The 18349-nt window shown below is 34.8% G+C and overlaps 1 protein-coding gene across 1 annotated transcript in view; it reads right to left on the bottom strand.

Moving 5' to 3' along the window:
• The window catches only part of LOC306877060 (thioredoxin domain-containing protein 6-like), a 42580-nt gene extending 28738 nt beyond the window's left edge, over positions 1-13842 (bottom strand). The window contains exons 1-17 of the mRNA XM_079428589.1: positions 13667-13842; positions 13470-13527; positions 12714-12817; positions 12552-12623; positions 10827-10943; positions 9853-9931; positions 9685-9767; positions 9365-9457; positions 9093-9247; positions 7710-7918; positions 6216-6360; positions 5016-5123; positions 4739-4884; positions 4021-4165; positions 3676-3932; positions 2741-2836; positions 2355-2456 (exon numbers count right to left, since the gene is read on the bottom strand). Coding sequence (XP_079284715.1) covers positions 2355-2456; positions 2741-2836; positions 3676-3932; positions 4021-4165; positions 4739-4884; positions 5016-5123; positions 6216-6360; positions 7710-7918; positions 9093-9247; positions 9365-9457; positions 9685-9767; positions 9853-9931; positions 10827-10943; positions 12552-12623; positions 12714-12817; positions 13470-13527; positions 13667-13699 — 2002 coding nt within the window. The 5' untranslated portion in view covers positions 13700-13842. The remainder of the gene's footprint in view (positions 1-2354; positions 2457-2740; positions 2837-3675; positions 3933-4020; positions 4166-4738; positions 4885-5015; positions 5124-6215; positions 6361-7709; positions 7919-9092; positions 9248-9364; positions 9458-9684; positions 9768-9852; positions 9932-10826; positions 10944-12551; positions 12624-12713; positions 12818-13469; positions 13528-13666) is intronic.
• Positions 13843-18349: the final 4507 nt, after the last annotated feature.

Below are 18349 nucleotides of genomic sequence, written 5' to 3'. Positions count from 1 at the left end.
CAGATGAGCCCCTTAGATGTTAAAAAAGTCCCGTCTGACATTTTTATTTCAGAAGTTAATACTTCAATAATTTAATGACACATGGTTTATGATTCTCTGAGGTTCGTTAATGATTACATGACATACAAGTAAACATAAAAAGCTTAAATAGTTTTATTTTTTAATATTATTTATATATAGGGCTGCATGACTCGGCCAAAAATGTATATCTTTATTATTTTCGTACTATTATAATTATTATTAGGCCTATTATTATTAATTTGACCTCTAAAAATTAAGACAGACTTGTATTACTGTTGTAAACTATAATTGTAATGTAAAATAAAAATAAAAACATTTTAACAGTATTTATTTTACACTGCAAGTTACAATATTAATTCTTCATTTTCAAACATTCAAAACCTTGAGATTTTAAGTAAATGAAGTGAAATGCAGTGCACCAGGCCAGGCTATATGTTTATTTAAATAAATCACGATCTTTGATTTGATAATCACGCTGGGCTATGTAGAATATCAGAGACTGAATCAGACTCATTTAAGATGCATCAGAACATTGAAACCTGAGGAGCTGGAATTCAGAGAGACCCCAAGGAAACAGGACAATGTCATAAATTAGATTCTGGCACCACTAGTCTGAAGCAAGCAAACTAACCAACTTATTCACAGAACAGCTTACAACCTTGAGACAAAAGAACACTTATTGATAATTCCAATTCAGGAAGGAGACCATCAAATTTGTTGCAAATAATCAAGACTGATGGTCAAAGAGATGGCCATCACGTGTTCCAGGCTGGAAGTCACGAGCTTCCTTAGACTGACTTCTCCCCGACACAGAAGACAGACCAAACCAAAATTCATTTGTCTAAAGAACATGCCTTCGTTCTCCATAGAACTATACAAAGACTGTCTTTTTCATATGCACATAAAATCATCCTAAAATGACATTTCTATGCAGAACCCAATATTATGTTTGTAACCAACATATTAGACTATCATGTTTTAATCAAATATTATGTATGTCTTTTTAATCATTATTGAATAGCTGAAGGATTCCTATGCGTGTTTGGTATGTATGAGTTCATGCTTTAAATGTTTCTTCCAATCAATTCTTTGTCAAATGTATCATAGTCTTGTTATAGAAATCATGTTCAAAAGTATACTTTGCAAGAACCTGTAAAGTTCGGACCTCTGACTGAACAGATAACATGTTGATTTATTGATGGGGTGGAGAAACAAAGCAATACCCCGAGCAAGGACAGTATCTAATTGATCAAGACGTCCAGATGGGACGGTCTGAAAGCCGAGTTTAAAAACTCAGGACACCATCAAACTCTCTCTTCTTCTTAAAAATGCTCTCTTGGTCCTCTTAGTCTCTCTCTCTCCTCTTCTTCTCTTTTGCCACCGCGTTTTGACGCTGCTCTTTGAGCGTGCTCTGGCCCACGTGCCAGCTGCTACCACAATGAGAAGAAAACCACCTAGTCTCATTACCTCCTTTTATTTTTATTCTTTTACTTTAGTTTCTTTTCTTTCCGTGGAGTTTCGTGTTCTAATGTAAGTTTGATGCAAAGTTCAGCTCCGACTGCCCTCGCTTCAAACTTCAACCAGACCAACTCTGCATTTTCAGCCAACGCCCAAGACCTCACTTCAAAGACTACTGAACTTCCAGCCAATCAGGCACTGTCTGCAAAGACGACGACACAAAGCAAACCCCTTAACACAGGCAAAGCAAGCAAGTAACACCTCCAGGTTCTAACTGAATTGGTGTCTATAATATCAATTTTAGCCTCACTGAGAAACTCAAAGCGAGGGTTAAATAAGTGATTGATGGTTGTTCAGGTCTATGCAATTGAACATATTGCTGTAAACTTGGGATTTCACATTTCCATTCTCTTAAACTCATCCTTTCCTTACTTTCTCTCTTTCCGTGTGAATGCTTGTGTTCATGTTAGATCAGTTTGTCTTAGGTTTACCAAATAAAATCTTATTTATATTGAAAAGAGAAGTATCTTGTGTTTTGTGCTCACAAGTTAATGTCTTAATCCGCCGATCTTGCTACTGTGCTGTTTAATAGTGTTTTCACTATATTTTAATATCAGTGCAGAGTTTGTTATACGGCTCATTCAGTGAATCGCCGTAACAGTGAGTCTGTTCAAAATTCCCTATAAAATCATAAATGATTCCCTTTGAGCTAAATTAAACTATTTCTTTAAATTCCATATTAATATTACGTTACAGCTATATTGTGATTTCAGTTTGATTTCGATTAATTGTGCAGCCTAATTTACTTATTTTAACTATCCATTCGATTCCATTGGGTTCTTGACTTGTACATGACGAGTCATTGAGATAAAGACCTGCATCCTGCGGGCTGGATGTGGACGTCTCTAGTGCTTCGGTCTCATCAGAGGATGCTGGGTGACTCTCTGTCGTCTCAGGCTTCATTTCTTCAGCTCCTTCTGGATATGGAGAGGAAGGGGAATGCTGACTTTTGTGTTTACATGTGACTTTTGAAATGATCCATTTCATTAGCTTTTCATCAACTCTTGAATCTCTGTTTAGGAAACCCTGGACTAAAGGAACAGTTGACCTTAAATCTTCTGTTATTATTTATTCACCTGTTCATTCTGTATATGCAGTGACAGCTCATAGTGATGGGCAAATATGAGAGTATGTGCTTGGAGAAACATGAGGGTGAATATTGACAGTTTATATGTTTGGACTAGTTTGTTCAGTTTTAAACCTGTTGAGCTCGGCTCTGTCTGGTTCTTCAGGTCATTAAATGATGGAGATCTTGAAGCTTGTAGATTCTTTAGCTCTGCAAAGCTCTCTTCTGTGTCTGTAGATAGCAGGACATTCATTAAATGTTATTCTTAAATACATATATCTATATACACACATAAAGATTTAAAAATTTAATTCGCCCTTTTACAAATTGGAATTCATAACGTCATGGCATTCAATGTTGCATGCACTACAAAAAAGCAAAAACAAAAAAAAATACTATCTCAGTGTTATTGCTTTATTTTTCAATTCAAATATCTAAACATTCTTAAATCAAGACCCATTTACTTGAGATGCTAAATTACTATATGAAGGCTTGTATTTTGAGAAACTGAACAAAATTAAGTGAGTTTACGTTTAAAACAAGAACAAATATCTGCAAATGGGATATGAAAAGTTGCAGATGGCAGATATTTGTCCCTTTTTTCAACATAAACTCAGTTCATTTTGATGTATTTCTCAGAAAACAAGACTTCTTATCATATGTCATTCTTGCATCTGCCTTGATCAAAGAAGTTTTAGACATCTGCACAGGAAAACAAGACAAAGCTACTGAGGAAGAACATTACCCTGTGATCACACAAAAAGTAAAGTTCCATATTCTATTTCAGCTATTTTTTGTAAAAAGTAATGGAGATTAGTTTGAAGTTGAAGTTTCAAACTTTAAAGTGCTGGTAATGCAACTTATTGTGTTCTTTATTGAAAAAAATTGTGTTCCCTTCAGTTTATTCCTTAAATTGTCTTTAATTGGTCTTAAAAAGGTCTTAAAAGTCCTAAATTTACCTTCATAAAACTTGCAGAAACCCTGTTATATTATGTAAATATAAAGTGCATTTTATCCCCAGATGAAAACACTTGTATTAGAACATTTATCTTTACAGATGGAGGAGGCACCTAATGCAGGAGAAGCAGCGCCGTCGATGACCACGTTCTCAGAGCTGATGTCGCCGAAGAGGAACTGTATCTTCTGGTCCGCGTGTTGAGTGTTGGAGGATCCGTGAACGGCGTTCTCCAGCATGTCTTTAGCGAAGCGTGCTCTCAGAGACCCCGGGGCCGCTTGTCTCGCCTCACTGGGGTCCGTGGGGCCCATGGCCGCCCTCCACTCCTCCACCGCGTTCTCCCTCGTCAGAACCATCATCGTACACGGGCCGCTGCAGAGAAATAAACCATGTTTTATCTTACCTGTGTTCTGCATGAAGCCTTCCAGCTCAGTTAAGTCACGTTTAATGGTGAACTCACCGACACATATAATCCACCAGCTGACTGAAGAAGGGTTTGTCCCGGTGCTCTTTATAAAACTCTTCTGCCATCTCTCTGCCCAGAACCGTGTCCTTCAGACGGGAGATGGTGAATCCTCTGGCCCGAATCTCCTCCAGGATTTCCTCTGATATGAGCCAAATAAACTGTGAGTTTCTTGTTATTAATATACTTACATTTTCATTTTATATACACTACATTTGTAAGTCTGGGGTCAGTAAGATTTTAATAAAGTAAGAGATTAACACTTATTTATCAGCATTAAATTGATCAAAAGTGACATTAATAATGTTGCAAAAGTCTTTTGGACTTTCTATTTTCTATTTATAAATTCTTCTTTTTAAAACTTAAAACAAAATTAAATCTCCCATTGGCATCGATTCAACTTTCAAATTGTAGCTGGCATCATATTTGCATCCCAAATTTGCCTTGTTTCTTACATGTTGATAATGAATTATATTTTGTCTTGTCTTGCTGTCTGTTTCACCACTCACGACCTCCTTTTTCCTCACAGTGTGTTGATACACTATTTAATTTACACAGAACTAAAAGCTAAAACTTTCGGTCTTCTGCCGTCGTGTCAGCGCTGCTGTGATACAGTTGTTTTAAAAGCATGAGTTTGAACTGCACAGCTCAAACACACAGCTAATATCCCTCTCCACTCTTTGGTCTGTGTTCGGGGTGACTGCTGATGTGATACCCTTGTGTTCAGTGTCTGGTTTGATGACAGCGAGCGTGTCCTCCGGTGGGAAGAAGAAGCCGATCTCCCTCTCCGCCTCGTCTGAGCTTCCGCTGCCGTGAAGCTGATTAATGCTGGAGCTCCCGCAGGAAAACTGGGCTCGCAGACTACATCAGAACCACACACTGACCATTAAACACATTACTATAAATAAACATATGGCATACAATAACACACTGATTTGAGCAAATGAGGGAAATGTCCTGAAGAAATCAAACTATTATAAACCTCAGTTTACCTGTCAGGTTGCTCGTTCTTAGCCTGGATGGGGTCTTTGGGTCCCAGGATGTTCCTCCAGTGTTCCACGGCTCGCTCCTTCACTAGAGCTAATGCTAACACAGGCCCGCTGTGAACGACAGCAGAGACTCTTCATGACACTCTTCACGTCATTTACACAGTATTTTCATGCAATTAGAAATTGTGTAGCTAAGATTACAATTAAGCTTAAATTGAAGATATAAATCACTTGTTCTTTTACCATCCTCTTCAGATTTGATAAAACAACATTCATAATTCAGAATGAATGCTATATTATATATATAATAATTATATTAATAATTCTTATTTTGACACAAGATTTGTTTCTGTATCATTGATACTATTGTAGTTGTAGTTAATATTTTGAATTAGATTATATTGTTATATTTAGTTTGAACTGTAATTTTAAACTTTTAATAATTTAGTTTTTTTTTATATATATATATATATATATAGTATTTATTACTTTTTATATATTAGCTTTAGTTGATTTAGTTTTAGTTGAAACAAAAGTGAGGAATGTTGCTGAAATACTACATATATTTTAAGTAACAAAAATGATACAGTATATATATATATATATATATATATATATATATATTTGTGTGTGTGTGTGTGTGTGTGTGTATGTATATATATATATATATATATATATATATTTAAGAACATTTCAGGTAACATTTATTTTAAGTAATGATACTATAATTTAACACTCATTTTGATTTTCTTTGTAAAAAAAATTTAGGTAACGATAATATCCATGTTTTGACATCCAAACTGGCCTTAATAATTATAAAATGCATTTCATTTGGTTGGTTTGGTTAGCCACAGTTGCTGGTAGCCATTCAGCAGACTAAAGAAATTCAAACAACATGAGGGTTTGTACATGATGACAGAATAATTTTTTTTTGGTGAACTGTCCCTTTAAGCAGAGAGCATGATTGGATGAGTCTGAAAGGTTCTGACTGGTTCTGAAACCATTATAAAATTACACAAGCTACATTGCTTGGCAATAATTCAAATGATTATTAATAATGCATGCTTGTACTGTATATGTTGAAAACTGGCATGATTTATCATATCACGGTTGCTGCTGTTTTAAGTAATTAACCGCTTGACTCGGCACAGCCCCTTGTGGTTTTTCCACAGCATCAGATGTGTGATGAATGCGATCGCTCACCTGGTCATGCTCTCCAGCAGGCTGGGGAAGTATTCCTGCTCCAGATGATCGCTGTAGAACTGCCTGACCTGATCCTCAGACAGCATGACCTCTCTCTGCATGGCCACTGTGAATCCTGCTTCATGGATCCGGCCCTGAATCTCCTCTACAAACACATCTACACTTTACTCCCTCTCCCTGACCGTAAGAGCTCCAGCTTAATCTCCCTGCACTAGCAGTCAAAAGATTAGATACATTGTGGAATAACAGTAAAGTCATCAAAACTACAAAATAACACAAATGGAACATTGTTGTTATTGTTAACAAAAACTAAATGTTAATATTAAAAATGTTAATGAAAAATTACAAATGTTGCTAAAACTAAAATAAAAATTAAGCTTAATAGAAATAACTAGAAATAGAAATAAAACTAATAAAATTGGCAAAAGCACATTACAAATTTACTAACGTCTAAGCTAAAATTAAAATGAAAACTGAAAATAACAAATAAAAGCTTACAATATTTATATAAAAGATTATATTTTAAATATTAATAAATATTTTATAAATTAATACAAATTATAATAGCATATAAATAATACTAAAATAACACTGAAATAAAAATAATACTGAATAGAAATATTTAGAAAATCTATTAAAACTTGCAAAAGCACATTATATTGCTAAAATTTAATTAAAACCGAAAATTAAATATAAATGCTTAAAACATTAATATTATATAAAATATTATATTTAAAATATGAATGACGTATTAATAAATATTTTATTAATACAATTTAAAATAGCATATACTGTAAATAATACTAAAACAACATTGAAATAAAAGTAAAGCCAAAGAAATATATATATTAAAAAAACTTACAAAAATGGCAAAAGCACTTATAATTAAAATGAAAACTAAAAATATACTAAAATAATCTTATAACACTTTAACATTAATATTTATATAAAATATAATATTTAAAATATTAAAATATTTATAAATATTTTATTAATACAAATGATAGCTTGCAACTAATGCTAGAATAATGCTAAAATGTAAATAATAAATATATAATATATATATATATATATATATATATATATATATATGTATATATATATATAATATAAAAAAATGGAAAAAGCACACAACAAAATTAATAAAACCTAAACTAAAATTAAAATGAAAACTGAAAATAAAAAAAGCTTAAAACATTATAATTATATAAAATATATTTAAAAATAAATATTTTAAGAATTAATGCAAATTATAATACTATAATATAGTAATACTCATAAAATAACACTGAAATGGATGTATGGGAATGATGTAGTAATCAATAAATGTCAAAGTGTTTCATTGTGGCTGCATATCAAGTTCATTAGAAATTAACTGAGTCAAGTGTGTCCAAACTTTTAAGAGGCAGTCTGTGAGTTAGTTAGTTTAGTTTAAAGCACTCATTGAAAGCAGGAGTATCTGTCTGCGTGTGTAAACGTAATGTTGGCACATGCCTCTGTTTTCCCTGGCAGCGTCTGGGCGGATGAGCGCCAGCGTCCTCTCCACATGCTCCTGTTCCGGCCCGGCCCGCTCCGAGCCCGAGTCCGCCATCGCCATCCTGAAGTGGGGGAAGAAGAACGCCAGCTCCCTGCTGGCCTGCTCGCTGTCGCTGCTGCCGTGTAGAGCGTTCAAAAGAGTCTCGGTGCCGTACTGAGCCCGCAAGCTGAAGAACACAGAGAGGCCAGAGAGGAGAGCAGGGAAGGAAGGATGGATGGATGGATGGAAGGGTGGAGAAGCAGAGAAAGAGAAGAGCAGATGGTCTCACTGCTGGTTCTCGGCCAGGGCAGAGGGAGGGAGGCAAGAGTCCACACAGGATGTGTTGTGCTATAACTGTTAGAGCTCAAATCTGTGAGCACAATATGGAACGACAACGCAACGCCCTCATATCACTTTTAGATTATATTTAATTACAGAATTACATTATACACACATCAGGGAATCACTGAGACTCTATGTTAGACCTACGCAGAGAGACCATGCTATTATGTATGACTGACACAACTACATTTTGAGAGTTTTACAGGAAGTTTTATTATAATAATTTCTTTTTTTTTGTAATTAATAACTTGTTTAAAATACAAGACTTGGTTGTTGTTGTTTTTTATAAATCACATGTATTATAATTTATTTAATTGTAATTTAAGTAAATTATGATATATGTATATATATATATATTATTTATTATATAATATGCATCATTAATTTATTATTATATAACAAAATTATTTGCCCCAAATTATTTATCAAATCCTGTTACATCTTGATTTTTATATAATTGATTAATTAATACATAATAAATAGATTTTATATATATATATATAAATCTGTTTATAAATGTTTTATTATTTTAGTACTAATTATATACTATAGTATACATTATTTATGATTATTTTAAATTAGCTTCTATGTGTACATTTTTTATTTTATATATATATATATATATATATATATATTGTTCATCTTAATAAAATGAAACTTGTATACTATTAAATATACCTATTTATAAATATTTTATTTTATATTAGCATCTGTTTTTATATTTTAGTTTTAGTTTTTATTAGTAATTTTGTTATGTGCTTTTGTCAGTTTTATTAGTTTTTTTTATATTTCTATTTAGCTTTTTTTATTTCAGTATTAGATATTTTAAGTACTGTACTTCAGCTTAAATTTTATTCTGGTTCAGTTAATTTTATTTTATCTATCTATTTTGATTTAAACAATTAAATTAATTAATTTTAAAATTAATTACCATAATGGAAATGTCAAAGGGACTGCTTATGTTCATGTGTCATATCCCACATAAAGTCTATATATTTCTTTTCCTGGGAATCAAGTACCTCTCCGGCTGCGTCCTCCTGGCCTCTTCGGCATCCGGTGGACCGATGAATTCCCGCCAGGCTGGGATGACGTCCTCACAGCCCTCCGTCTTAGAAATGACCAGGACATGCGACGGGCCGCTCGACATAAACTGGATGAGCTCCTGAAAGTAAGGCTGGAAGAACACACACAAGCACACACACTTCACATGACACACTGGCATTCTGCCATTACACACCATCAGCAAAAACATTCAAAAACGTGCTATTTTTAGACATATTTTTCATTTTACCTCTGTGGCTTTGTGTTGATAGAAGTCTTGAGCTTCTGCTTCACTCAGCGTTCTCTCCTCATGGGCCAAAATCACAAAACCTGCATCCTGAATCTAGAATCAAAATATGCATTCGGAAATAAATAGTTTAGCTCTTTATCCTTGTGCAAAGGGTAAAATACCAAATGAATATAAGCAACTTAAATTTATAAAAAAATGCAAGTTCATTTTTTTCACCTTCATATTGTTCCAGACTTTCAGGTTTCATAAGACTGATTGTGAAAAAATAATGACAGAACTTTTATTTTTGGGCTCATTTATGCCTTAAACTGAGTTCTTACCTTCATCATAATCTCATCTGCTTTGCCGTGTGCCACCACATCCGGCTTTATTATCGCCACTGTGCAAGACTTTTTAACAGGAACTAAGCAACACAAACCAGAGCAGGTAAATTCAGCCAACAGGACAAATACAACGAAGCATGATGTTTAATGAAGGAAAATCATTACCAGTCATATCTTCATCATGTGGTTGATCCTTAATATCATCATTCACCTCTTCTTCCTCAGTTAAATCTTCATCTGTCACCTGGAGTGACATGAAAAAATCAAATCTCTTTCATGATGTTACTTGTTTAAAAAATCCTTAAGTGATCATTATTACTGATGTGTAATATTTTAATAATAATATTACAATATATAATTAAATTCTATTATTAAAATAAATTAATAAATTAAATTATATTTAATTAAATAATAATAATTATATTTATTATATGGTTTAAAAGATCCATAACAATAAGTGATAATTATTTCTGATATATATATATATATATATATATATATATATATATATATATATATATATGACCCTGGAGCACAAAACCAGTCATAAGTCGCTGGGATATATTTGCAGCAATAGCCAAAAATACATTGCATGGGTCAAAATTATCGATTTTTCTTTAATGCCAAAAATCATTGGGATATTAAGTAAAAATCATGTTCCATGAAGATATTTTGTAAATTTCCTACCCTAAATGTATCAAAACTTAATTTTTGATTAGTAATATGCATTACTAAAAACTTAATTTGACAACTTTAAAGGTGATTTTCTGAGTATTTTGATTTTTTTGCACCCTCAGATTCCAGGATTTCAAATAGTTGTATCTCAGCCAAATAATGTCCGATCCTAACAAACTATTATTTATTCATCTTTCAGATGATGTATAAATCTCAATTTCAGAAAATTGACGCTTATGACTGGTTTTGTGGTCCAGGGTAACATACAGTTCCCTCCATAAGTATTGGAACAGTAAAGACAATATTGCTCTGTTGGCTGTGGAGTCAAGACATTTGCAATACATAATATGCATCATAGTGGACTACATTTCCATGATTTCATCCCAAATCTTTTTTCGTCCAGATTTAGGCATCCTCTGTTGTCCACACAGTAATGATGAAGGCAGATGTGTGGAGTAACTCACCGCCCTGCGTGCCGCCCCGTGTTCTAGGACGTTCTTCTCTTTGTTTAGCTCTTCCTGTATCACCCTCTGCAGGAGAGGAGTGTTTGGCCCCCGCAGAACAGACACCAGCTGCCCACCCTACAACATGACAAAACCAGCCCATCATGTACAGCAAACAGATGAGGTGTGAACACCATCTCACAGGAACATGTCCCTTTCACAACAACACATATTTCAAAATTAAGCCTGTTTTCCATTGAAGCTTATTTCCACAACCACCGAATCAAATTATACATAAGGTAATTGCAACTTTTTATCTAAGAATTCTGACTTTTTTTCTTTAAATTGCGAGTTTACATCTCACAGTTCTAACTTTTCTCGGAATTCTGAGTTTCTATCTCACACAATTCTGTTTTTTTTTTCACCATGGAATAAAAAATGAAACTTGATGACTTGTTTAATCCGTGTAGGTCCGTGCACTTTTGCGTCCATTCATTTTTCGTTTTTTAACCCAGACGAAAAACATGAATAAAGAATGGTTATAGTATTTTTAACTACTATGCTGAAAACCAAAATTGAAATTAGAACCGTACACACAAAATTTTTCACGAAAAGGTAAAATATTGACTTCTTTTCAGATTTTTTTTTATTTATTTTTGTACTTTTAATAAACATTTGAAAAATGCACAAATTAATATAGACAAATGTTGATTTCAACAGGTTTTCTTTGGCCAAATTTAGTAATGCTTCTCCTGCACATTCAGTTGAGAACTAGAGTCTTTGGAACAATGGAGAGACTTAATAAAAATATTTTTAAAAATAGTCCTGGGAACTTTATCGTCATGAAATTATAAATTATACATGAAAATATGACTGTAGTACAATCCATACACCTGCAGCAGCGGAGGACTATTGCTCTACCGCGCAAAACTGCAGAAGAACTGATGACGGCACGGTTTGATCTTCGGCTGACCAATCAGCAGAAAACTAATTAAAAATGAAAATGAAATGAAAAAAAGGAGCCGTTTTCTAATTTTTCTACTTTCAATATTAAATACCAAAACGAGTGAACGAATGATACACAGATTTTTTTTATCTTACTATTCCATTTTTTTCCCTTGCAATTGCAAGTTTATATCTGTTTAAGTTCATATCTGACAGAATTATGAGATAAGAAAACATAATTACCTTTTTTAATTTGTTTTCCTCCTGTGGCTCAAGCTTCAATAGCTTTAGGACTATTTTATTTATTTATTTTTGTATTGTTTCCCATTATTTCCAGCACAATTTTTCCCCAAATGTAAATTATTATAATGCACGGTATGTTTTACTATTGAATTTGTTTTTAAATAATTACAATTATTTTAACTCTCATTAAATTCTTATTGCTTTAAAACAGTATTTTATTTATATCAGCATAAATTAATAGCAGTGCAACTGATACCTCTATGATACATAAATACTTTACAATTTAAATGATATATATTTAAATGATATATATTAATAGTTTCATCACATCACAGTAATGAGATTTGGGTAAAAAGTGCTGAATTGTATATAATTTTGCACTATGCTGAATAATGCATGACATTTGATTGTAGTCAACTTTGTCTATATGCAAAATATGTTTTCTTCTTTTGTTAATTTATTTTGGAGTGACATTTTTCTTTGTTTCCTTAACAGGTTTTGCGACACGTACCCATGTATTATTTGCTTATTTTAACTTGCATTCAGTTTCAGACCCACCGCATAAAAGAGAAAGGTGGGCTCACACTTCCCTCTGTACTTCTCCAGAGCTTCAATCCCATCAGCCTCAGCCTGCAGGGATGATAAGACGGCGTGACAGAAATGTCGACATTTAGAATGATTGTTTGTGTGCAATCTAATCTCCAGAGCGGCTTATCTTACCGTGGCAAAATGCAGCAGCTCGTCTCCCAGCTCATTCTTGATTTTTCTAAAGAGACTGACGACGGCGCGGCAGGGTCCACACCACTGCTGGTACACATCCACCACTGACACACACAACAATCACCACAGCTAAACTCAGACTGTACTTACAGACTTCTGCATCTCTGCTTGACAAATAATAAACCAGACAGACAGACCAGCAGAGAGTAATGAGACAGAAAACTGTGCAGCACAGATGTTGAAACAGTTTTCTGTGTACAAAGCAGACAGACAGATAGATAGACAGATAGATAGACAGACAGACAGACAGACAGACAGACAGACAGACAGATGATAGATAGATAGATAGATAGACAGACAGACAGACAGACAGACAGACAGACAGACAGACAGACGACAGACAGACGATAGATAGATAGATAGACAGACAGACAGACAGACAGACAGACAGACAGACAGACAGACGACAGACAGACAGATAGATGACTGACAGACAGACGATAGATAGATAGATAGATAGATAGACAGACAGACAGACAGACAGACAGACAGACAGACAGACAGACAGACAGACAGACAGATAGATAGATAGATAGATAGATAGATAGATAGATAGATAGATAGATAGATAGATAGATAGATAGATAGATAGATGACTGACTGACAGATGATAGATAGATAGATAGATAGATAGATAGATAGATAGATAGATAGATAGATAGATAGATAGATAGATAGATAGATAGATTCACTCACCTATTAACCCTTTCGTTGCCAAAACTTCACTCCATTGATCATCATTATTGATATTTACCTGCATTTAAAAGTTTTGAAGAGTTTTCAGTGATTATATATTTGTCACACAAAGTAAACAAACCATAAAACTACAGTCAGACTCAGAGCCTTTCCCCTCATTACAGTCACACACTGATTACAGGTTTCGTGCTACACACCTGTAAACTGATCTCCTTCTTTTTACCAGCCATAGAAATGCCTTTTTAAGAACAACAAATAACGCCTTGCTTAGCTAATAATGTAATTATGAGATCGCTAATTCGTTGTTTTTATTTCCAAAGTTTCAGCGCCGGACAGTATCAGCGCATGCGCAGCAGCACTGTTTCGCGTCCTCGTCGCCCAGCAACCGTTTATTCAGCGTGTCACCGCCGCCATCTGCTGGACGGTACGTGTACTGCAGGTTGGATGTTTTATTCTCAGTGCTAGCTGTCAGATAACTCACTTACAGAAATATGTGCTGTGATGATGATACTGAACGCTAAATCCATGGCACTGAAAGTTTATGTTGGTGCTTCATGACTTCATGCTAGTTTGTGATGTGGTTGTTATGAAGAGTTGTGCATTCCTCCATCATAAAGCTGCTCCAGGAACACATTCAGCTTCAACAACAGCAAACGATGCAGATGCCAGACATATTAAACAACAGACTCAAGATGTGTGTCTCATATCCATCATATCTGGCAGGAGATAGCTCATCTGGTTACAATATATATAAAGAAAATAAGATACATATTACACACAATATCAGGTCCAGGTCACATTTCACCCAAAATCACAGAAAAACATCAGGCTATATTTTGCATGAAGAAAATTTATTTGCAATCTTTTTATTTTAAAGCATGTTTAAGAACCTATATATTTTTAGACATTTATTTTCATGACAGTTAAGTACATTTCACCCTTAATTAGATATATTGTTGTCTTTTCACTGTTTCCCAGCCTACACAGTTTAAACATAAAGTAATAAACTTACTATGTGATGCATATTTAATGATTTCTTCCCTCAAAAAAGTTTATTAATTATTATTAAATCTATTTAATTTTATCGTATTTTCAAAATGCATTTATTAAAAAAATAAATCTGTTCATTATGAAAATAATTACTCATTTCTAAAGTATGAAGATGGTTAAAATATGACTAGCTGTGGAACAAGCAAATGTATGAGATTAAAATATTTAAAACTGTAATTTAAAACACTTTCAGTTGATTAGTTCTACAGAAATCTGACCTTTTTCATTTATGTGTGCAAATATGCATCAAATGTATTACTTGGACAGATGCAGTTCAAATTCAAAACTTAAAACTGAAATAAAAATGAATAAAATCAATACAGATATTTAAAAAAACAACAATAATGAAAATGACAAAAGTAATACAACTTCAGCTAAAATTAAACACAAAATACAAAAGAAAAAAATATTAAAACAAAATGCAACAAACAAATTGCTTCCATAATGTCTTCTTTCAGACTAGTGGTGAAACATCAGAAATACACATATTTGTATTGAACTTCATCTGTCTGTAGATTTTTATTAATTTTATAATGCTGCTGGCGTGGAACATGGGCGGGGTTATGCAAATGTTGGGGGCGTAACAATTCGTGATCCTGACTGTTACGTCACAGTCAGTGTTATGTTCTGATTCGCCTATTTTTCAGTGGTCTTTTTTATTCACTAGATTTACATACGAAGGAGGAAACAATGTTGTTTGAGGCTCACTGTATGTTCAATTCCATGTACAGAACTCTTATTATTCAACTATGCCAAGATAAATACAGTTTTCTATTCTATGGCACCTTTAATATATCAACAAATTCAAACTAATTTTGAACCTGGCTTTATGCGATGTTCAGATTTATATTCTGGAGTCGTATGCAAATTAGTGCATGTGTAATTAGATAATGCACCAATCGCATATGCAAACATAATATTTCAGAAAACCTGTAATACAAAATAACTGTCAATGTAATAACTACACTAGTGTTTCGCCTCAAAGTGAAGAAAATCTAGGCTAGATTTCAACAAAGAATTCAACAAAGCCTTTTTTTTCTATAAATCATAGCCTATTAGGGCACACAAATGTTTGCAATAAACAGTAGCTCTTAATTATATGACTTTGGTGCCCATTTGACCACAAATCTAAGAAAAGCAACACAAAAAAGTTAAAATATTGAGAAAATCGCCTTTAAAGTTGTTCAAATTAACTTTTTAGCAATGCGTATTACTAATCAAAAATTCAGTTTTGATATTTTTACGATAGGAAATTTACAAAAAAGCTTCATGAAACATGATCTTTGCTTAATATCCTAATGATTTTTGGCATAAAAGAAAAAGGTCCCACTTTATATTAGGTGGCGTTAACTACTACTTGCATTTAAATTAATCATTTGATACAATGCAGTTATTGTGTACATACATGTTTTTACATCTTACTTATATTTAAAAAAATACCTATATGTAGTTACATCTGTAATTAATACTCTGTTGACCCATCCCTTACACCAGAGATAGGCAACTTCGGTCCTGGAGGGCCGGTGTCCTGCAGAATTTAGCTCCAACCCTAAACAAACACACCTTCCTGTAACTTTCTAGTTATCTTGAAGCAAATGGATGTGTGTGTGTGTGTGTGTGGGTTTCCTCCTCAGAACCCATCAGGTGTGTGTCGGTGTGTAGAAACGGTGGTGTGTGTGTGTGTGTGTTTCCTCCTCAGAACCCATCAGGTGTGTGTCGGCGTGTAGAAACGGTGGTGTGTGTGTGTGTGTGTTTCCTCCTCAGAACCCATCAGGTGTGTGTCGGCGTGTAGAAACGGTGGTGTGTGTGTGTGTGTGTGTGTGTGTGTGTGTGTGTTTCCTCCTCAGAACCCATCAGGTGTGTGTCGGCGTGTAGAAACGGTGGTGTGTGTGTGTGTGTGTGTTTCCTCCTCAGAACCCATCAGGTGTGTGTCGGCGTGTAGAAACGGTGGTGTGTGTGTGTTTCCTCCTCAGAACCCATCAGGTGTGTGTCGGTGTGTAGAAACGGTGGTGTGTGTGTGTGTGTGTGTTTCCTCCTCAGAACCCATCAGGTGTGTGTCGGCGTGTAGAAACGGTGGTGTGTGTGTGTGTGTGTTTCCTCCTCAGAACCCATCAGGTGTGTGTCGGCGTGTAGAAACGGTGGTGTGTGTGTGTGTGTGTGTGTGTGTTTCCTCCTCAGAACCCATCAGGTGTGTGTCGGCGTGTAGAAACGGTGGTGTGTGTGTGTGTTTCCTCCTCAGAACCCATCAGGTGTGTGTCGGCGTGTAGAAACGGTGGTGTGTGTGTGTGTGTTTCCTCCTCAGAACCCATCAGGTGTGTGTCGGCGTGTAGAAACGGTGGTGTGTGTGTGTGTGTGTGTTTCCTCCTCAGAACCCATCAGGTGTGTGTCGGCGTGTAGAAACGGTGGTGTGTGTGTGTATTTCCTCCTCAGAACCCATCAAGTGTGTGTCGGCGTGTAGAAACGGTGGTGTGTGTGTGTGTGTGTGTTTCCTCCTCAGAACCCATCAGGTGTGTGTCGGCGTGTAGAAACGGTGGTGTGTGTGTGTGTGTTTCCTCCCTCCTCAGAACCCATCAGGTGTGTGTCGGCGTGTAGAAACGGTGGTGTGTGTGTGTTTCCTCCTCAGAACCCATCAGGTGTGTGTCGGCGTGTAGAAACGGTGGTGTGTGTGTGTGTGTGTGTGTGTGTGTTTCCTCCTCAGACCCCATCAGGTGTGTGTCGGCGTGTAGAAACGGTGGTGTGTGTGTGTGTGTGTGTGTGTGTGTGTGTTTCCTCCTCAGACCCCATCAGGTGTGTGTCGGCGTGTAGAAACTGTGGTGTGTGTGTGGGACTCAACAGATGCCGGTGTGTGGATGGATTTACTGGAAGCCTCTGTGAGACAGACACGTGACATCATTCTCTATCATCATGACATCATTCAGCTCACTGTGACTTCATCATCCATGATCAAGACATCATTCACTCAATCATCATAACATCATCAATAAGTAACTCACAAAATTATTATTCAATATAATTTATTAATTTTTATGGTTTCAAAGCAGCCTAACAGAAATTCTTAACATTAGCTTCAGAATAGTTATTAGACTAGAAACCAACCATCCACTGGGTGTCATCACCCTAGGGCCTGACGTCCATGCTTCAGCTTCCTGTTTTTATTTCTGGAAAATATTTTAAATATCTCGGCACTAATGCGAATAAAGTTAGGTGAAAATAACTTCCAACTCTCCCGTAGCAAACTGGACATTTTCTTTGAAAACTCTCAGCAATGATGCACTGAAGCTACACAAGGACCATGTTACACACGGAAAAGTAAAAATAAATGAATAAATAAATCTAAAAATAAATACATGTGGGAATAAATCATTCTAAAAAAATCAATGCGTAAATATATAAATAAATGTATAAATAATATAAAAATATATTAAAAAATAATTAGTGAATTTTTTAATTTTTTTATTTATTTATAAAATCAGAAAATAAATTAAGGGGGAAAATGAATTATTACGAATTAATCATATTTATTTTATCAAGTCGTTTATTCATTTATTTATTTTTCTATCATCACATTTATTTATCTATTTATTCATTCATATATGTATTCATATTTAATTTATGCAGGTTTGATCCTCCATAGTTTCCAGGTCATTTTAGAAAGTCACGTCGATTCTTATGCTATGTGGATAAATTCAGACAGCATTTCTCGACTGTAGTGTGCTCAGTTTTTACTTTTGATGCGCTTTATTGACATACTAATGCTGCGTGCCGTGCTGACGCAAGCGCGTCCTCCGTGACGTCAGTGACGTCTGCTCAGCGCGTATAAAAGCGCGGGA

This window comes from Barbus barbus (assembly GCF_936440315.1).
Source record: "Barbus barbus genome assembly, chromosome: 11".
In the NCBI taxonomy this organism is placed as follows: Eukaryota; Metazoa; Chordata; class Actinopteri; order Cypriniformes; family Cyprinidae; genus Barbus; species Barbus barbus.
The sequence above is the reverse complement of the archived record's forward strand: the minus strand, read 5'-3'. Positions and strand labels throughout refer to the sequence as shown.